The sequence below is a fragment of the Apodemus sylvaticus genome, chromosome 2 (assembly GCF_947179515.1).
Source record: "Apodemus sylvaticus chromosome 2, mApoSyl1.1, whole genome shotgun sequence".
In the NCBI taxonomy this organism is placed as follows: domain Eukaryota; kingdom Metazoa; phylum Chordata; class Mammalia; order Rodentia; family Muridae; genus Apodemus; species Apodemus sylvaticus.
The window spans coordinates 121227142-121249032 of record NC_067473.1 but is presented as its reverse complement, the minus strand read 5'-3'; the positions used below and the strand labels follow the sequence as shown (position 1 = coordinate 121249032).

At 49.9% G+C, this 21891-nt stretch overlaps 1 protein-coding gene across 1 annotated transcript in view; it reads right to left on the bottom strand.

Annotated features, from left to right (window-relative positions):
* Window positions 1–18312, bottom strand: part of Uroc1 (urocanate hydratase 1) — a 30664-nt gene extending 12352 nt beyond the window's left edge. The window contains exons 1-15 of the mRNA XM_052172616.1: window positions 18187–18312; window positions 14903–15033; window positions 14134–14227; window positions 13596–13655; window positions 13187–13315; window positions 13003–13064; window positions 8745–8811; window positions 8510–8653; window positions 7412–7500; window positions 6399–6461; window positions 5949–6128; window positions 5481–5578; window positions 4874–4946; window positions 3650–3771; window positions 1739–1809 (exon numbers count right to left, since the gene is read on the bottom strand). Of these exons, the coding sequence (XP_052028576.1) occupies window positions 1739–1809; window positions 3650–3771; window positions 4874–4946; window positions 5481–5578; window positions 5949–6128; window positions 6399–6461; window positions 7412–7500; window positions 8510–8653; window positions 8745–8811; window positions 13003–13064; window positions 13187–13315; window positions 13596–13655; window positions 14134–14227; window positions 14903–15033; window positions 18187–18312 (1509 nt within the window). The remainder of the gene's footprint in view (window positions 1–1738; window positions 1810–3649; window positions 3772–4873; window positions 4947–5480; window positions 5579–5948; window positions 6129–6398; window positions 6462–7411; window positions 7501–8509; window positions 8654–8744; window positions 8812–13002; window positions 13065–13186; window positions 13316–13595; window positions 13656–14133; window positions 14228–14902; window positions 15034–18186) is intronic.
* Window positions 18313–21891: the final 3579 nt, after the last annotated feature.

The window sequence follows — 21891 nt, the reverse complement described above, 5'->3', positions numbered from 1 at the left end:
GGGACAGTTCCCTCCTGGCTCTGAAACCTGGGGCTGCTACAGGGGGTGGGTTGCTAGCTACCATAGTCATGTGTGGACCAAATGTTTCTTCTTTATTTAATTTCCTCTCTAACCAGGGCCTGGCAATGGTTCTCTATTATCAGACACCTTTTCTGGCCAACCATCTGTCCCCTGCTGGTGCTGTCCTTGACCATGTGCTCAGCTCTGGGCCTGGGCAGAGCTGTGCCCAGCAAGGGTCACAGAGGCACACTGCAAGATCCAGCACCATTGCCTCCGTGTCATAGATGGAGGCTCAGTGGGACTGTCACAGCCAGTTCAGGCGCCTGAGCCACAGGTACTCCAGAGACGGTGGAGTAACTGGATGAAGGAAGACCTTGTTTGCTGCTCCAGAGCCCCACGATACCCCCTTTATCCTCCTCATTAAAATAAAAAAAATCAGTAAAATACACTGTCATGACTAGTTTTATGTTAATTCGACGCAAGCTAGAGTTATCTGAAAGGAGAGAATCTCGACTGAGAAAATGCTTCCATAAGATCCAGATGTAGGATGTTTTCTTAGTGATTGGTGAGGTAGGGCCCAACCCATTGTGGGTGGTGCCACCCCTGGGCTGGTGGTCCTGGGTTCTATAAGAAAGCAGGTTGATCAAGTCATGAGGAGCAAGATAGTGAACAGCACCCCTCCATGGCCTCTGAGTAAGCTCCTGCCTCCAGGTTCTTCTGCCTTTTGTGAGTCTCTGTCCTGAATTCCTTCAGTGATGAACTACAAGAACAACTATTGATTTGTATCTACTGTGTACCAGACACCGAGCCAGGCTCAGACACAAGTACTGTTGGCTATGATGATCTGGTTACTAGGGTAGTGCATTGGGGAATAAAGGCCTCCCAAGAAAGGGACGGTCAGAGTCCAGATAAACCTTTTCTTCCCCATCTTGCTTTTCATCATGGTGTTTCATCACAGCAATAGAAACCCTAGCTGACATAACATACATTTGACAAACATTAATAACATTCCAGTATGCTGCCTGGTGACATGAGCCTGTCAGTGCTGTGCAGCTGGACCACCATCTAGTTCCAGAATCTTTTCATCTTTCCAAACCAAAATGCCATCCCCACGAAACACTGACTCTTCATGCCCTCCCAGCCCTGGCATTCACCCCGCTAACTCCATGTCTATGACTTGCCTACTCTAGGGGCTGCATTCGAGTGGCATCTTGCATGAGTTTGTTGTTCTGTGACTGGTTTATTTCACTTAACATCGTGTTCTTCAGTTTTGCCCAGGTGGCAGTGACTACAGAATGCCCTTACTTGTTGTATGATAAAGAGAGACATTTTGTTGATCCATTTATCTCCCAAGAACTCCTTAGACTGCTTTGGCATTTTAGCTATAGCACCCATAGGATCCTGAAATCTGTTTCTATCCTGTTAGGTCTACAGACAGCACGGGATGGTCAGATTATGCTGCTTTAGACTCCCACCAACATCGTCTAAGGCCTCCAGTTTCTCCATGTTGCTACTCAGACACCCTTTTACAATGCACTTTCCTGGATAAGGTGGCCACTTTAGTGCTGCTGTCAACGGTCACATGACACAGGGTTTACATCCCTTAGGGCATGGCAAGATGGGTCCCAGGACTGTGCTGAGACCCCTATGACTGCACCTTGGTTCTGGGTAGTTTCTTGGCAGTTCAGCCTCCTCCAGGACTCTGCAGTACCCATTTGTCCCCAGGCTAAACTCTCACCAGCTGATGCTTGGCAGCCTCCCGGATCCAGCGTATATTATCCATATACTGTAGCTTCACAGATGCCTTCACTGTAGAGAAAAAAGGGAAGGGTATCTTAGATCTTGGAAGCTGCTTGCCAGGGGCCCTAACATTTTTTTTCTGCTGTACATATGTATGCAGCTGGAGTTCATGTGTGATCCCTTATATGCGTGATCCTGGAGTACATGCATGAATTTGAGAATGAGTCCAATGATTAAATAATTATTAATGAGTACAGTGATAATGAATTAATGTCTGGGCCTATGCAGCACACTGCTGATGAATTCATTTCCTCAAAGAACAACTATTGAGTATGTACTGTATACCAGACATGGAGCCAGGCACAGCAACAAGAACTACAGTTAGCTATGCACAAGAGTGTGATGAGCTGGTTACCAGGGTAATGCATTAGGGGGATAAAGGCTCCCCAAGAAAGGCAAGGTCACAGTCCTCAATGCTGAGCAGCTCTGTGGGAACAGAATTCCAGAGAGAGGGAAGACAGGCCCTAAAGTGGAAATGAATGGCCAGGATGATGCACAGCAGGTCTGATTAGCTCATGGGGGCGGACTGGTAACGTAAGAGCCGAGACTCAGAGGTCAACACCGAGCACATCGACGCATGACTTAAATAATCTCACACTTTAAAATTGTATCTGGGATGAAGGCAGCACTTGAGCTCATCACTGCTTACTACTCTAGAGCTCCGCAATGTAGTCTGTCCTGGAGGTCCTCAGCACCTGTCTGCTCTGCCCGGCGGAAGCTCCCCGGGCTGGAGGGTTCCTGCTGGGGAAGGGCAGGCCACATTGTAGCTGGAGGCTGACTGTGCTGGAGATTCTTATGCCACCACATCTCTAGGTGTGAGAGCTCTGGAGAGTAGGCACCCAGCCGACACCGAGATGTGCTTGCTTAGGGCCAGCCAGCTGTTCTGAGCTAGAGAAGCCGAGAAATCAGTAGCCAGTTTTCCTAGTGTAAGTCTCCAGCCACTCCCTTCCACTTGGCCTGGACTCTTCTTTGCACTTGACTGACGATGGCAAGGACATTAGAAAGGACAATGTGTGTTAGCAAAGCAGCAGGGGCATACAGACACAGGAAGAGCAGACACTCAGCTCAGTGGCAGAACCAGATCTCTACACTGATGACCAGGATGAGCTCAGGGGTCCAGTGTTAGAGAACTTGAGCATTAGGTGGGTGTGGACAGGGCCTGGTATGGGGTGGCATGCGCACAAAAGTAAATAAGTCCTCCTGATGGGCATAGAAAAAAGGCCAATGATCAGATGACTCCCTCCCCTGACTCCCAGGGTCTGCAGGAGAGGGGTTGTGTCAGAGAGGGCCAGCAGCTCCTCATCAATGCCCAGCAAATCCTGGGGATTGTGGGGCGGATTGCCAGCCTGTGGTACTATTGTAGGATGATGGAAACATTAAGAAGTGTGGGGAAGTGACATCATTGGAGGTGTAGCCTTGAAGGAGATGTTGGGACTCCAGTCACTCTTCCCTATTCTGTTCCCAGAGAGTTCCACTCCAAAATAATGGAGCCAACTGACCATTGCTGAAACCTCTGAAAGAGGGGCCTGAAGAAAACCTCCACAACTTAGGAGGAAGGCTCACTCACTTAGGTGTTTGTCATGGTAACAGAGAGCTGACTGACTTAGTCTCCAGTGACTTTGCAACCAGCAGTTACAGAGGTGGAGCTGAGCACAGGGCTGGAGGGCAGAGTGGGATGTGTGCACAGGCTTCACACTCTGAACAGCTTTCAGAGAGTAAGCTCTGAAAGTGCTCGAAGTCTCCTTGTGCAGCAACCTGTGGTCCTTTGATTCATGCAAAATCTGGCACAAGCCACCAGGAGATTTGGGAGAGCAACCACTCCTGAGCACCACCCATCCAGAAGTATCACCTCCATCAGCAATGGCTTTCTCCAGTACAGATGTGGCCAGATGATCAGTGACAGCCAGGTCCTGGGGGTCCCCTGATGTGCATACCCAGCGGAAGGGCCCAAAGCCCTGGGAGAATATATCCCTGCAAGGACACGTGTCTCCTTAGCCCTGACCTCCTGGGCTGCCTGCACCATTTTGCTGAGCTGGGGAGTGGCGTGCAGGCATGCCTAAGGGAGAGGACAGCACCCAGTGAGAGCTGTTGGCTTCTAAACAATAAGTCTTAGAGGCCCTCCTAGCTCCTCTGCCTTCTCCTTGGCTTCGGCTCCCATCTCTAAGTTTGTACCACTTCTCCTCTAGCAGCAGGAACCGGGAACTGGGACAAAGACAAACATTTTCTCAAATTACTCATATAAAGATTACATGGAAACCAGCCATCTGAAGTAAATAGCTGAGAAAACTAGGTGACATAGACTCAGCTCCACCTTCCCTGGCGACTCAGCTTCTGTGGCAGTTGAAGTGGGACAGAGGGATGCTATGGCCTTGGGCCATCTTAGCTCCACAGTTGCTGAGCTAGGCTGGGTGTATCCCTGCTGTCTCCTTCCTGCTTCTCTTCCCTGGGGGAAACACAGGCACTCTGTACCCCAGTGTCCCAGCCCACCCCTGGCTCTGCTCCACCCATAGCAGCAAAGCTCAGAAAGTAATGTCTACCTCTCTGGACTCCGGCCCTGTCTGTCTTCCATCCTTCTCTGGCCACCTCTCTGAACACTGAGACCTGTGAGTCTGAAAGTCCAGACTCGCCCATTGGTCTGTCTTGGCTCTGGTTCCTGCTGGATCCCCCTACAACTCCGTTTCTCTTGACTACTCGCCCTCCTCAGGCCTGCCCTGCACAGCCAGATGGCACAAGGGCTTCAAGTCATAGCAGGTCTTGGTCTTCAGGATTGAGTTAGCATCCACAGGACAGTTTGATGGCCACATCATTTAGGAAAATGAAGGGGCATGCAGCAGGGTTGTATGCACAGGCTCCTTGGTCCTCTTACTGAGGCTCCGTAGAAGCCCCCTCTGCATATGTGTGCCATGTGGAAATGCTGTGACCACTGCCTGTCTACTCCCCAGCTGGGCGAAGTCTCAGCACACAGCCCTGTGGTGATCAGTGCTAGAGGCTCTTCTAGCTAGAAGGCCAAGTCCTAGGTCCTCCCAAAAAGAAATGGTACTAGAAAACCCCAAATGGGGTTTCCATCACTCACCCCATAATGTGCTGGACATAGGAGGGGTAGCGGAACTCCATCTTGCTGGCTCCTTTCTTCTCTACATCTGCTCCTGTGCCCAGAGTCACCTATCTGTGTGAGCGCCCATGACCACACAGACAGTGATTTAAACAGGGGCCCCGGGAAAGTCTGGGAATAGAATCTCAAGATTTTTCCTTAGGAGAAATAAGAGGAGAAACCGCCCAGTGCAGCTCTAGATGGGATATTGCCATCTGTGTGGTCTAGGCGTAGGGAATAGACATAGCCCATAGACTCACTGTCAGCCTCAGAGGTACCACTCTGAGGACCCCACCCCACTAGGTCTGCAAGTGCCCTGCAAAAGGTCATGAAGGAAGGCATGGAAGGAGACAATCTCTTGTGGATGCTGAGCCTTTTTATATTTTTTAATTCAAGGAGAAGGTAAGGCCCAGAGAGGCCTGCCTGTCTGGCAGAACCAGCTTCCAGAAGGAAGAACTTGGTAAAGGCACAATAAGATCTCCCAGGTACTCACTGGGTGAGCTCTGGATATGGAGTGGGGAGGGAAGAGTTTCCCAGGTGTGCTCGCACAGACCCCAGGCACCACTTGCCTGCTTCCCCCTCTGCCTACCTGCTCGCTGAGCCTCCAAGAGGAAGGCATTACCATAGTCCCAAAAGAAGAACTTCTCCTGGGCCAACCTGTTGATGGCTGAGACATGCCTCCTCAGGCTGCAACAAACAGATGGTCAGCCCCTGACCCAGCTCCACAGTCCCACCCCGTGAAGCATCCCCAAGCCAGAAAGTCTCCTGTGCAATCAGCCTCCTCTAGCTCCCAGTGACTGCTCCCACTGCCACTGATACCCACGTCTATTTAAAACCTGGACCTCTAAACTCTGGGGTTTATTGTACCAGACAGGGTAGTGTGGGTATTCCAGTGTGAACCCAGTATGGACATGTGAGCTGCCCTAGGAATTTCACAAACACCAATTTAGTTTTTCCCATCATTCCCATGAATACCGTGATCCCCTCTGAAGGAAGGAAGCTGAGGCTCAGAGAGGTCAGGACTGTGCAGGCTCTGCTGCTCTTTTCTGTTGCCCACCTTTCCTGCACCAGGTGCTTGAAGACAGCGGGGTTGGAGGACATGAGGCTCTGGGCCTCTGAGAAGCTGAGCTGCACAGGGTAGTAGCCGCCATTGAACGGGTTGTGGCAGGATGTCTGGTCCGACCCGAGATCCACCAAGAGTTCCCCTGTTGTGTCCAGTTCATGGACAAGGCGTTCCCTGGGGGAAGTGGCAGGGTGGTCAGAGAAGGCCTGGGCTGGACGAGGGCCAGCTGGCAGCCAGTTCAGCCCTCACTCCACCTTCACACTCTGTAGGCAGTGTCTGCTTTCTCCTTTGCAAAGTGCCTGGGCAGAAAGGCTGCACGGGTCTGGGTGAGGTTGGCGGGCTTTCCAGGAAGGACAGAGTTGAGGGTCAGAGCTGGTGACTTAGAAGCATCTGCTTAGCTGCTTGGGTACCCCTGAGGTACCCAAGTCATCAGTTTCCACTTACCAAAGATCCACCACGTTGCCATGGTAGCCGAGGCTGAGTACCTCCTTCTTTTTCCTTGCTTCCCTAGAAGGCAAAAGAACTGAACCGATGCCCTGCACCTGTCTTCAGCTGCCCTGGGTGTAGCTGCTCTGCTTACACACAGAGAGCTCAATACTGGTCAAATGTGGCAGGCATAGGAGGCCACCTAGGGCTTTTTTTTGTGAGTGTGTGCTTGTGTGAGAGTGTGGGCCAGTGTGAGAGTGAGCTTATGTCGGTGTGTGGGCCCGTGTGTGACTATATGCCTGTGTATGCATGCGAGCCTGTCTGACTATGGGCCTGTGTGTGACTGTGGGCCTATGGGTGAATATGAGTCTGTGTGTTGACCTGCATGGCCTTGTGTGAATTTGAGCCTCTGACTATGGGCCTGGAAGGATGAAGGCCTGAGTGTGACTGTGGGCCTCTGTGTTATTGTGGGACTGCTCAGACCTATGTGAGTTTGGACCCGTGTGAGTGTAGACCTGGAGATGGGTGCTAAGGTGAGGAATGTTCCCTCAGATCCCATGACACAAGAAAGAGAAAAACAAAACAAAACAAAAACAAAAAACGTAGGCTGGAATGCCCCGACTGGTTGAGCTGACCTGCAGTGGTTCCTGGGAAATGTGTGTCTCAACTCAGGCTCTTTATAAAACACACCCATGCAAGTGGTAGGATTCCAAAGTTATTTGAAGAAATAGAAACAGATAAGAGGACGAATACAATTAAGCCAGGCATGGTGATACACACCTAAAATTTCAGTACTTGGGAGAACAAGGCAAGAGGATCTCAAGTTTAGAGTCCCATAGCTGCCCACAAGCCAGCAGCAATGATCCATGGGAAATGGGATATCTAGAGACCCTCCCACGACACCCCCATTGTGGAGCCTCTGGATAATGTATGTGGCCAAACACCAGGCACTGAATGACCCAAGTCATGCTCTCTCCCCTGCTTCCAATGCTCAGGGTCAAGTGTTCTGAGTCCCACACAGCCAACTGTACCTGAGTCTGGCGATGCAGTGGTCCAAGCTGTCAGTCACCTCCATCAGCCAGCCTTGCTGGTGGCGTTTTACAAGTGCAGCTTTATCCACCTGAGGCCACGGGACACAGGGCATCTGTTACATACCATCCCTGAGCTACCCCTCGAGAGGTGCCACCCCACGTACCCCACTTCCATGACAGCCTCAGGGCATTCAGTACAACCAATGAGAAAACAGAAGGGGTTGCTGAGACACACTCTCCCTGCTGGCACGTCTCTTCCCACTTCTTTCTGCGTTGAGTGTGAATGGCATGGCTGGATGATGTAGCAATCTTATCTCCATGAGAGAAGCCCCAGGAGAGTCTAGAGGAGCTAACGATGACATCACTGAGCTGCTGAACAAATGCCAGCATTCTCAGTTACATGAGAAAAATAAAACTCTTCTTTATGTAAGCTGTTTTCCTCTGCTACCTGCAGCCCAGCACAGTCCCAGCAAAGCTCAGACAGGCAAGAGGCAGGTAGGGCCAACTAAATCAAATTACACTGGTCTGTCACCAAGACTTATCTCAAAGCTCCTCCCTTCCGCTGCCCACTGCTTCCTTCCTTGACTGTGGCATCTTCTAAACAGATATGTGAGCCACTGGAGCAAGACCCTTGTGCACACTTCTGTCAAGGAGCAGCTTGGGTACCTCCTCTGTCGGATGTCAGCCACTAAAGCTGGGGAAGGGGTGCTCTCTACTAATTAAATCACAGACGTTCATTCTCTCTCGTCTAGGTTCTGTATCTGAAGGGACACAGGAAGCAATGGCTGCACATACAATGTTACAACTTCACTGCTGGAATAGAACATGGTGGGTGGTGGGCACTGTGCAAGCAGGGCCCATGTGTAGCCATAGGGATCCATCCAGTGAGGCAGGGCAAGATTTGTGGAGGAGGTGAGGGGGTTGGTGAAAGAAAACAAGGAAGGGAGGTGTGAGAAGGGACGTGGGAAGAGTGGAAAGGTGTGGGGGTGGGGAAGGAGAGGATAAAGAGAAGGGGAGAAGAAAGCAACCAAGCAAGCAGAGGAAGGGAGGAAGGAATCAGGGAGATTTGGAGGGCCAGGCAGACGTTCCCCAGCTTACCTCTGCAATCACGCCAATGCATCCAACGATGGCTGCTGCCTTGGCTTGAGCCCCACTCATCCCTCCAAGTCCAGAGGTGACAAAGACCTTCCCTGCCAAGTCCTCGATGCCCAGGTACCGCCGACCAGCATTCAGCACAGTGAGCTGTAGGCAGGAGAGGCAGGGCAGTAACTGTCCATCCCCAGCATATCCACCTGCAGGGACCCACCACTCATCGCGTGTGCCTGTCTCTCACCACTGTGCCATGGACGATTCCCTGGGGACCAATGTAGCAGTAGCTGCCCGCTGTCATTTGGCCATACCTGAGCAGGGAAGAAAAGGTCAGAGCTAAGGAGCTTTAGAGTAAACCGTGGACCGCTCTCAAGGTGAGCATACATTCTCCTTTGCTATAATAAGTGGGCAGAAATGGAGGTCATCATGTTAACCAGAATAACCAAGAGTTGGAGTCAGGAAAACAAATGTCACATATTTTGACTTCTTTGTGAAATATAGACATATGTGTGTGTGTGTGTGTGCACGCACACACGTGGAAAGTAGAAAGGGGACTATGAGAAGGGAGGAGGAGATCTATAGTGGAGAAACAAGAATATATGTCCCATGAAAGCACAAATGTACTACTTAGGGAAAAGGGGGACTAGCAAGGAGAGAGAGGTATCTGGGAACAGTGGGAAGGATGAATAACCGCTAACTCCAATGGGGCTGGAGAGACAGCTCAGTGGTTAGAAGCATTGGCTGTCCTTGCAGAGACCCCAGGTTCCATTCCTAGCACCCACATAGCAGTTCCCAGTTGTCCATAGTTATAGTTCCAGGGGACTGAACACTCTCTTCTTGCCTCCGTGGGCCCTGCCTACATGTGGTGCACAGACATACATACAGGTAAAACACTCCTGAACATAAAATAAAAACAGAACTTTAAAAATGACTAAAATGACATACATGCATAAAAACATCATGGCGAAACCCATTTCTTTGTACTCTAACCAACATATTTTTAAAAATTAAAAATGTAAGAGCATCCTAAGATCTGTCATACAATTAATTTCTAAAAGTCAGCGTGGGTGTAGGTGTTTGGTGTAGGCAGAGTAAGACTGAACATGGCCCAGCATGCCCACGCTACATGCTGGTGTCTCCTCAGCCACTCACAATGGTGTTCACAAAAACTTTATCAGCAGTGACCAATATCTGAAGCCATTGAAAGGCCCAAACATGGATGGAAGAGAGAAATGAACTGTGATGTAAGTGCAAGGCGTGACACAAAGGAGATGATGTGTCCCAGCCACGTATGACCCAGTGAAGGTGTGGGGCGTGAGGGAACATGTTCTGCAGGATTCCATTCAGGTGACATCCGGTAGGCTCAACTGTGAGGTATCTTCATACTGAAGCTGAGCCCTGGGGGGGCAAGGTGGTAGAGTCAAAAACATGTCTGTGAGAATCCTCACGTGGCACACGGCAGATCCACAGCCGGCATGCTGAAAGATCTCTGCAGGTTTTATACTTGAGTGTGGGGCTTCATTCTGAAGGTGTTGCTTCTATAGCTTGTCTCCCGCACGTTACCCTTGGGTCCTTTCCATATCAGTACAGGCATTATTGGTTATGACTTCTCAGCAGATGACCTTTAAGGCCATGGTATTCTGCAACCCTCCAGGAAGCCTGTAGGCTCTGATTTTTCATGTGAATGAATAAATAGTTGCAGCGGTGTGACCTCCTGTTGCCTCCGTCCACCTGTGGGCTGTGTACTCAGGGCAGAAAGTTGGCAGGAAGGCTGTGAGGTTACCAGACACAGATATTTCTAGTTTATCTACCTGTATACCTGTCTATCTGTCTATCTATCTAGCATCTCTCTCTCTCTCTCTCTCTCTCTCTCTCTCTCTCTCTCTCTCTCTCTCTCTCTCTTTCTCTCTTTCTTTCTCTCTCTCTTATATATGTGGGAACACTTTCATTTTCTTCAGATACACCAGAAGAGGGCACCAGATCCCATTACAGACAGGCCCAGGAATGGGCACAGACTCTGGTCCACATAATGCTTCCAAGGTAATTTACAGCATAAAGTTGCAGGACCAAAAGCTTTCTGCAACTGCCCTTTAGGGGCACCCCTACCCTCCAGCCCAATATGATGACGACCTCAGCTAACAGACTGAGCCTTTTCACCCATCTTCCCACACAGGATGTTCCCTGCATGACCAGCTTTGACACCCTCAAGGCAGGAAGGTTTTGGTCTTCAGATCTTTCCAGTTTCTTTGCACAGCAGATCCTGTCTCATCTCTGACACAGTTCCCACCTTTCCTCTGTACTGAGGATTAAACCCAGAGCCGCATGCATGCTAGGCAAAAGCTCTACCACTGAGCTACAGTACGACGCTTTGTTTGCTTATTTTGTTTTGTTTTGTTTTGACCTTGCTAAGTTGCCCAGGCTAGTTTTGAACTCACACTGTATCCCAGTCAGGCCATAGGATCCTCCTGCCTCAGCCTTCCAAGACTGGTGATGATAAGTTCCAAGCCTAACTTTTACCCTTCTGCAGTCAGTGTCCCCACATCTCCCAGTGGCAAACCTTCAGTGCTGCAGCCAGACCAGGTCTGACATCTGTAGCTCTGCCACTTTTGACCTTTAGTCCCTATCTATGAATCAGAAATGAGACAAGCCTGAGGTCATGGTGAGGGAGTGGGGGTGCAGGACGTACACCCTCAGCCCTCTAACCTCAGGCTTCTTCCGCCGGAGCAGGAGTTCACACGTCCACTAACACGTCCACTATAGGCAAGACTCACAGAGGCTGGTTACAGCCAGTTATAAAGCGAGTGGGTTTCTCTGAGACTCCATTTTTCCTCTACTGTAGGGGTCTGTTTCAGATGACTGATAACATCAGGGCACCCAGTGGTGGTGGTGGCTGTACTGTGGTTCCACCATGGACTGTCACTTGGAGGCTAAGGTTCCGGGTCTTTATCCTGCAGATTCCATTTTATGTGGTTTTTTTTCCTGGGTGATGGTCCCAGAAGTCCGTAAAGATTAAGCAGAACACCCTCTGAGCCATGCTAAAGACCGGAAGCCTTGCATGAGGGATCATCATGGTGCTGCTGAACACCACAGGAGAGAGTGACTTGTCAGGCTGGTGCTCTGCAAACAGATTCCCAGGCTGTATTGTCAGGAGGAAAGGTAAAGAGGCTGCCATGATGGTCTCGACCCCTGGCCCAGAGTCCATGGGCATGAAGAGTGTTGGAAGGACACAGGAGACACGCCCCCTGAGGTCTCATGAATAAGGCTTCCCATATTCTATGTAGCTTCTTCAATGACATTTGATGAAACCTTTAAGATGCAGAGCTTGGTTTAGCTTTACAGCACATGGAAAGCTTTCACACCCTGGGCAGGGCCCACATAGCTCTTCGGGTTGGTTACAGGGTCTGCATCTGATGGGACAAGTCGCATAGCTGCACAGTTTGTCAGAGCACACGGACAACGAGTGTGTCTCGCTAAGGAATCCTCTAGAGGGCCAGGTTCCAAGACCCTGTTCAGCAGACACCCAGATCCTCTGACACTCAAATTCTGCATAGCCGATATCTGCACATAACCTTGTGTAATTCAAGTCATATAAGTACTATCTGTGTAGGTGGTTATAGCAACCACACTGTGCTGTTCAGGGAACAACAGAAAGAAATTGCCTTGTCAATTCTGGTCAGTGTGGAATTTGATTTCAAACATTTAATCAGCAATTGGTTGAGAGTGAATGCAGATATCACTTTAAAAGGGAAAACAAACAAACAAATGAACGAACAAACAAGGATCAAATCCCAGCCAGCAATTTTTGTAATGGACTTTGAGGTTCATCCAAAGATAGACTGAATGGAGGGATGGATCAACAGGCAGATAGACAGACATGCTAAAGTAAGTTGTACTCTTTGTTTGTTTGTTTGTTTTGACACAGTGTCTCTCTACTATGTAGCTCTGGCTATCCTGGAGCTATTGCTGATCAGGCTGACTCTGAAGACAGAGATCTACTCTCCTCTGCCTCCCAAGTGCTGGGATGGACTGCATGTGCTACCATGCCTGGCTTCAGCACTTGTGCTTTCCCCATAGGATTTTGGTGGTATTCCTTGAAATTTATCTTTGATTTTTATTTTTCTTTAATAAAAACCACCTTATTCTAACCATAGAGAAACTCTCTGAGATGCATGGAGTCTAGGACTGCGCAAGCGCTTATATGTCTCCCTTAAACTAGCTGTGTGACATTTGTTGTGAGCCAATTTTCTGTATGTCTGGGGTTACTCATAATAAAATCTTTTGAAACAATGGAATCCAAAATTGTATGTTTCTTTGGCTATAAAAAACAGTAAGCATTCACACAAAACTACTAGGGTACAGCTGTGTGAGAATGAAAAGATTCTGCTGTACTACGGTGTAGTTGCAAGTCTTCTCTGAAATCAGGCTTAACACAGCCCTATTTTCCTAACACAAAATGTAACTAAGGGCAGACTCCATAGCAGAGTGTTGACACAGAGACTTACATGGTCACCCCCAAGGCAAAGAGCTTCTCATACTCTGTCCTGGATGAGTAGTTGGGAATGACCTGGAAAAGAGGAAGGGATGGAAAGTGAGTGGTGTGCTGTTGCCTGATCGCCTCCTCACCAACAGCACCCCTTTCCTAAGCCTGGCCCTGGATAGCTGTCAAGCCAGCTGTCTCAAACTCACCATCCCGTTAGTGATGATCAGCCGTGGGGCACGAGGGCTGCTGGGGAAGAGGCCCAGAGGGTGTCCACTGTACATGACCAGAGTCTGTTCTTCGGTCATTTTCGACAAATAGGACATGGTCAGCCGGAACTGGATGGACAGTGCACATGCAGGGATCTGTAAGTGTGAACTGGCACCCACACGGGCCCTGCACCCCACACCTAGATCCAGGGATTGCTGCAGGCTGTGTCGGCCTATCCTAATAGCATTGTTCCCCTAGATCCTCTTTAATCCCCAGGGTCTCCTAATACCTCCCATAATGCACCTCTACTCCTTCTCATTAGTGAAGCATCTCCAGGTAATTGCCTGTGCTGAAGCACTGGGCACAAGGCAGAACCATAGACACTGAGTGCCTGCCTGGCCACCATACCTGGGCCCAGTTGCTGAACACTTGCCCATTGCCTCCATAGGTCACCAGCTCCTGTGGGAACTGAAGAAGATGTGGCATTATCCAAGATGGCCTGTGGACAGGGAGAGGTGGGGCCCCTACTTGCAGCTATACCTAAAGGAACAATGAAATGGCAGCAAGCCTGAAGGGACACACAGCAGCCACCAGTCATGTGGGCTACAGAGCATGGCTGTATATGTGAAATGTATCCTCCATGTCAAGATTCCATGTGAAGGAACGGAAAGAAGGGATCTCATTAACCATAAAATACAGTATGATAAAATATTATTAAATCTTTTCATTCTCTGGTTGCTATTAGAAAGCTATAATTATAGGTACATTTATATAACTGTATTGTTATATATTCTTCTTATTTTACATTTGTCTCCTGCTTTTGATTTCACCCGAGTTACAGAGAACTCTGTGTTCTAATGCCAGCTTCGTAGGTGCGTCAAAGGCCTAACGGGATTTCAGGTCATGTTTCTTGGGACTGTGCTGGCATCAGTTTCCCTGGCAGTACCTGGGCCACAGCAGGGTCCAGGTTGTTCATGATCATGTGCATGATGGCTGCCGCTGCCCGTGTCCGGCATGGGTACTTCTCAATCGGGTAGGCCCTGCAAGAAAACGTCCCACAGTGGGCATAACAAGGGAATCCTCAGGCCTCCCGTCCCACTATGATGTTGAGTCTGCCCTGGCCCAGATGACAAGGCACCTGAAAGAAGTCCTTAGAATCATGAGTGTGGGGGTGGGGGTAGGGGTGGGAGTGGGCATGGAGGCATGGGGTGGGGACAGGAGGTGGGGATGGGTGTGGAGCACCAGACCCACCAGCTGCTAGGCAGCCTGACTTCCCACACACCCAGAGCAGGAAGCCTGGCCCACTCCAGTCACTGTCTGTACTTCAATCCTGGGAGGAAGCTGACTACAAAGAGAACTGAGGGCTGCTTTCCAGAGCCCTCAACTTTTGGGCAGATTAATTATTTGCTCTTTTATTCACTCTTCAAATACCCCGGGGCAGCAATCCCATGGAAGGTGGCAGCAAATACAGAGGGGACATGAGGACCCCATCTTCTGGCTAAGCAGGTCAGTGTCAGACACTCCCCTTCCCCTCCCCGAACACCCCTTAGGGAGACATCTCACTACCTATTTTCTCTGCACAAGGGTGTCACCTCACTGTGTCACCTCCATAGTTCCTCCATCTCAGCAGATCGCCTCCCCTCTTTAGCCACAGATTCCTCAAGGCTCTGGACTTTTGCACAGCCCTGTTTGAAGCCAAACACATGAGGGCTTACCTCATCTCCATGCTGGGGCAGAACCGGTACATATAGATGTGTCCAAACTGTCGTAGCTCCTGGGCAAACTCCAGGGCCAGCAGCTTCTGGACATCAGGTGGGAAATAGCGCAAGGCGTTCCTCAGAGCCAGCTGGAAAGAGAAGGGTGAGAGGTGGCTGGGTTAAGGGCCCTGGGGGCCTCCACGTACTCCATCTTACTTCTCCACCTGGATTGCCTCTGCTCCACTCAGAAACTTGTTGAGCCACTCTGAGAACATCTGATTTGTTTCCAAAAATGCCTTCCCTGATAGCCACTGGCCTCTTATGAGGGCAAGACCTCAAGTTCTCTCTTCTTGGCCCTATCTGGTATAGGGGCTACAGACTTAGGGAAGGAAATCAGAAGCCATGGTATGCCCAGAGAGGCACCTAGCTTGGCCAGTGGTACGGAGGCTGCGTTCTTGGATGGGCAGACTTGGGCAGTGTGCATAGCTGATATGGTAGCCACTGTCATGTCCCACCAGGCCCACCTTCTCATCCACCAGCCTGCATGCTGCCTTACAAGGTGAAAGTCACTTTTCACAAATAACTCAAGTTAAGATCTTGAGACAATTCTGGAAACTCCAAGTGAAAAGTCACAGAATCATGAAAGCCCTGTAAGAGGCAACGGATGATGCGAGAACCAGGCTGGTGGAGAGATGTGGATTTGAGGATGCAGTGTGGCTAAAGACATAGCTGTATGCACAGAGGATTTTCCCAGCAGCACCTGTGTGCCCCACTTCCCCCTTTACCGTCTCTGTCTGGAAAGTGGGGGTGATCATAGAGCCTAACTCCTAGGTACTAATGAACTGACACGGTTAGTATGGTGTTGGACTGACCTATGGACCTGTGAGTGCCAGATTACAGAGCTGTCCCTTCCCACACTCATGGATCTCTGCGATGTTCTGTGCTGCCTGGGATCTCTACAAACCTGCTCCTACAATCCCGGAAAGGGAAGAGTCACCTAAGCCATGTGCCTACTCAAAAGTAGATCCCCACTGCCTATCTTGTGACACTCACAGTGTCCTCAGCATACTGGATCTTCTCCAGTCATGCTGCATGTGGTACTCCAAGTTCTGTTCCAAGCTCTACTTGCATGTGGTCTCCTCTACCTCGGAAGGCCAAACTCTGCCTTTCCCTGTACTTCTTCTCTTGTCTCCAAACAGACCTTCTTTCCCTCATAGAAACCTTGTCCAAGCTGCCACAACCACTTCTGTCCCAAAGTTCTCCTACGTGCCTTGTAGGATGTAGGATTGGCTTCTTAGCAAATGTTCTTGTCCACGCATTCAATGAGCACATGCTGGTGTTGCTGGACCCCAGAGACCACCACAAGCAAGTCCTCAGCCAACAAGCTCAAGGCAGAATGTAGGCAGTCAGACATGCAGACCCACCATGTTAAAGGCCTCTCAGAATAGTGTGTTGATAGAGACAGGCATTCAGGCCCACCATAGTGAAGGGCTCAGCTGAGGCATTTCACGCCCAGCAGAGTGCAGTGGAGGAGGCAGGACTTGGAAGAAAGGGTCACTGAGAGAAACTGCACACAGGGGAGAGTGCTTCTAATAGCAGAACCTCTGCCCTTCCGAGGCACAGTGTGAAGGTTGATCAGGCCTGTGCTGAGTGTTTACTGACTAAAGTATAATAGGTGGCACTCCTCACATGGAGAGAGAGAGAGAGAGAGAGCGCTGCCAAAGAGAAGCAAGGAATGAAGCCTGAGTCCTTCTGAACAATGAAAGAATGAGTAGTGTGAAGGAGTGGAAACAAGGGAAGAACTGCAAGCACAACACAAACACACACAGGAAACACACACAGCCATACATGTAAACATGTGTGCACATGTAAGCACAAAGATACACAGAGACACAGATACAGAGACATACACAGACACACAGACACAGACACAGACACAGAGGAACACACACAGACACACATGTGCACATGTAAGCACACACATACAGACACACACAGACAAACACACACACACATACACACACACACACCAAATGGAAAGCAAGTCAGTGAAAGAGAAGCATTCACTGGAATTTGGGGCTCCATCATAGAGGGAAGACTTAACCTTTCCCAAGTCTAACTCCCCAGATCTGCAAATGACCTCTCCTTTAAGGATACCGTACTCTTCAAACACAGGGTGACATATAGGAATGAAACTGAAGGGGCCGATCTCTCAGGTCCTGCCCGCCCTTCTGCCACCAAAAAGCACTGTGGAGTCTGATCAGCATTGCCCAGCCACAGGGGTGTCAGCAGGGGCTGGAGGAACGACCGAGCCTTCCCTGCTTCTGTGGCTGAGTATCAAGGCGCTGGTGCCTAGCGGGGAGGTGGCTGAGGAGGAAGACCCTTAACCACAGCAGAGACATGAGCTCAGCAGAATCGGCCGGGCCAGGTGAAAGGTTGAGGTGGCCCCCAACCTCCCTACCTATGCTCCCTCTCTACAGTGCCAGCCCTGCTTTGCCTGGTGCTACCCCATTTTCTAGGACCCTCAGCTCCTTTCTGTGCTACTCTCATTCCCGGCTGCTGCCCACCGGTGTCCTACCCCAGCAGCTCCTAAGTATGCTCCCTGACTGTGGGCAGCTCTGGAAAAGCTCGGAGTGGCATTCCCCAGAACAGCAGTCTGTGGGTGAGGGTGGGAGTGGGGTGTTTCATTTAGCCTTTGTACTTTAGTGTCCTTCAGAAAAGCAGTCTCCCATGGCTCAGGGACTCGCTTCAGTCTGGCAGTGTGGAAAGTTCTTTGGCCTAAATCCCTTGTGCAAAGGGAGCCACCAGGTGAGGGCTACCTGACCTGTCACCCCTCCCAGCACTGCTGTGTCCTTAATGGAGGCTTGTACAGCTGAAGTCTGCGGGTGGTTTGGGGGAGGGGCAAAGAAAACGGGTTGCAGAGGACACAAGAGTCACTCAGTGTTTGGAGCTGGGCAAGGTTCGCGTGAAGCTGCCGGTCTAGAACCACTTCACACCCTGCCTCTTCCTGTTCCTCACGAGAGGTGGCCACAGCACCACCACAGGCTGTTTGGGTGACCTTGAGGCCCAATGTCCTCACCTGCAAGTGGAAACCCCGATTCAGAGTTTAAGGAAACTCCAGGATGGCTTCACCTGAAGACTATCAGGTGATAGATGCTGACACACCCTCTCATCCTTCTCTGAGAGCTGGTAGGGACGGGGACAGCTAATATGTGGGAAGAAAGAGGGATACAAGCAACCTTGGCCACCTAAAAGACACCAAAGGGCCCCAGAACCCCAGAGGACTGGGTAGCAGTTGTTACCTTCTCTTCTTCAGGGCTGAGGTTGGGAGTCCTAACCGGAGCATGTGGCACCCCAGCCCAGCGACCCCGGTTCTCAGGAAGGGGTCGTAGGGGCAGACCAGAGCACAGTTCCTGGAGGCTAGACATGTCTGTAGAAACTGAGGTCCAGGCAAGAATGAAGTGACTGACTGGGTAATCAGGGGCAAGCAGGGTGGGGACAGCCCCAGGGCCACCTCCTCCAGCCCCTCATTGGGCACAGAGAGGGCATAAGGGGCAGGTCATTTGGATCACTGCCTGGTAGGTAGGTTGCCTGAGTGTTACTTGCCAGAGAAGAAACTCCTTGGGGGCATACTCAAGTTAGATGGATAAGAGTTTGGGGTGCTAGTGGGTTCCAAAAGTGAGTTTTTTTTAATCTTAGAGGGGGTCTGAAAGGTGGCAATGTTGGAATATTGATGCTGAACACTCATGTGACATTGAACCTGGCTCAGGTGCTACAGAAGCAAGTCCCTTGTATTCTATTTCCCTGACACTTGAGCAGGAAGGGATGGTAGGTGTGGTTACAGCTTTCCACACCCCAGCAGCCTCTAATCATTAACAGCTCTGAAAAAAAAGCCTTTCTCCACAAAAAAAGCCTTGGATCAAAGGCCAATGCTGGGTGTCACTTCCCCCACCTCTAGCCAGGAAAGGCTCACCCCTGAGTCCCAGTGATCCTGGTAAATGTTCTGATAAATGTCTACTCCTGGCCAACTTCATGCCCTTTGCTTTGTCCCTGTGTACACAGGTGGGTGGTGGACAACTCCTCCCTCTGCAGAAAAAGGTCATGTCACCCGGCCTTTGGTAGAGTGGGAATGTGAACCACTGGTCAGTTAGAGCAACACACAAGGGGGCTGGCACTTGCATTGGTCCTCAGAATTCAAGTCCCATGTCACTGAAAAGGAAATTGAGGTCAGGGAGGCAAGGAGACTTCCTGAAGTTCTGGAGCTAGGCACGAGTGAAGTTCAGGTTGGAGACCTGGGACTCCACATTTGGATGGAGACACCATTGAAATGGCTCCTGCTCTTAAGAGTTCAGTGTGTGTGCAGTAGGGTATATCAATAAGATGTGGTATAGCTTAATTAGAAAAGCAGATCAGTCTCTGTCTGAAGTCCTCATGGCTGGGGACACCAGGTGGCATTCTGCGTGGCCTTGTGACAAGAGTATTTTTGCATCCTAGAATCTTGTGACTCCTGGATAGCCCTGGAGGTCACTTGTTTTCCAGGGAAACTTTCTATTTTTGAACTCCAGGGAGGGGAGAGGTGGAGGTAGGGTTGATCACCATTGACAGATGCCACCAGTCATGATGGTCTAAAGAATCCCATGAAGTCCCTAAGGAAGGATTTACAGGACTCCTACCAAGATAGCAGAGACCCCCGGGGCACTGAGAAGCCCAGAAGGGTACCCAACCCTCACAATTCACCCTGAATGCCTTCTACTCGGCTGACATTGAATCCTTTACGGTACACAGGGGAATGAAGTAACCTGAGTCTGGCCGGTTCTAACTAGTTTCCTTTTTTTTTTTTTTGGTGCTGGGGATATTCTAGTCAGACCATCTACCCTTGAGCTCCAGTCCTTGGCTATTTTAAACAAATTAATACAACCTGAGGAGTGGATTGGACTGTAGGATCCCCCTCCCAATTTCTAACCAGTCAGTCAAGTAAGACCACTTCCTTGCTTGTGACTAACCCTAATGTGGAGCAGCTGTGGGGGCAGAGGCCTGAGTTGTGGGGTAGGGTATGTGCTCCAGGTTGGTGTTTGCTTGGGAACTGAATGCTGAAGGAGAAAACCTCTCATTCATTCCTATATGTATGGGTTACGCAGAGCCTGAGACTGAGAAAATCTTTTTCATGCTGGGGTCTCTAGGTCCCGAAGGCCTCCTGCTGGATTCCTCAGTCATCTGCCCCCACCCCCAAGCTGGAGCTCTCCTAGCAGTCATCTAGCCCCCTGACCTTCCTTATAAGCTGAGGTGGCTAAGCACTGCCTTGTACCAGGTATTGTTGCAGGCTGGGACCAGACTGAATGACTAGGATTCCCTTGGCAGCCCCAGCCTCTGTCTCCCTTCTGTGAGCCTGAGTACTATTGGCCCAACTCCAGAGATTGCACATGCTTCTCTCTGCTCACTGAGGCTGGTGCCTAGAGCCCATCTGGCTCCCCACATCCTGCAGAGGGCTGCAGAGCTGGATAAACCCCAATTCCCTTGGCCCTTGGGGTGAGGGATGGGGCAGAAATACCCCATGCACAGCAATCCATTGTCTCTCAGTGGTAGATTCCTGCCCTAGGTGGTATTGCATTGTGCCTGGCTGGACTCTGCTCCTTGTTCTGACTCCCCTCCCTGTAACAAAGACCTCTAATAATATGTGTGCATAGAGCGCTGTTCTCAAGAGAAAGCCAACAATCCCAACTGTTTTGTCTAATCTGACTTTTAAATATTTGTTGCCAAATGAAGCTGTTTTTATATTGGGGTGGATAACTTCAAGTTCGGTATCCTGACTGGAATGTTCAAGAATGTCACCACTGGACAGCAGAGCCCAGTGCAGATTCTGTGCCACAGTGTTCCATACCCAAATACCACTGGGAGAGAGCTGGTCTCCCAGGAGTGCAGACATGCCTGTGAGCACAGGTAAGACAACCACTTCTGCACAGAGGGACCTGTCTGGAGACCTCAGGACACAGGAACTGAGGAGCAGCCTGAGACAGGATCCTTCTCTGTTTTCATCTGCATCCCAGAGCTTATCCTATGCCACAGCACTCCATACCCAAATTCCACAGGGAGTGAACAGGTCTTCCAGGGGGGCACTGACAAGTCTGCAAGCACAGGTAAGACTGCCTTTTCTGCTCAAATTCCCGGCTGAAGAGGGATCCTTACAGAGCCATGAGGACACAGGAATCAAGGAACAGCCAGGGACAGGATCCTTCCAGTTTCCATCTGCACCACAGAGCTGACCCAGTGTCATAGCTCTCATACACAAATTCCTCCCGGAGAGACTGGGTCTTCCAGGAGTGCTGACACACAGGCTTGCAGGAGGGACAAGGCACAGTCAAAGACAGCAAGACCAGCTAACATCAAAGATAACCAGATGGTGAGAGGCCAGGGCAAGATTATAAACAACAGAAACCAATGTTACTTGGCATCACCAGAAACCAGTTCTTCCTCCACAGTAAGCCGTAGATACCCCAACACACCAGAAAAGCAAAGCTCTGATTTAAATCACATCTCATGATGATGATGAGGGCTTTAAGAAGGACATAAATAACTCCCTTAAAGCGATACAGGAGAACACAGGTAAACAGGTAGAAGCCCTTAAAGAGGAAACACAAAAATCCCTTAAAGAATTACAGGAAAACACAACCAAACAGGTGAAGGAATTGAACAAAACTTTCTAGGATATAAAAATGGAAATAGAATCAATAAGAAATCACAAAGGGAGACAATCCTGGGGATAGAAAAACCTAGGAAAGAAATCAGGAGTCAAAGATGCAAGCATCAGCAACAGAATACAAAAGATAGAAGAGAGAATCTCAGGTGCGGAAGATACCATAGAAAACATTGACACAACAGTCAAAGAAAATGAAAAATGAAAGCAGCTCTTAACCCAAAACATCCAGGAAATCTAGGACACAATGCGAAGACCAAACCTAAGGATAATAGGTATAGAAGAGAGTATAATAGGTATATATAGAGAAGATTCA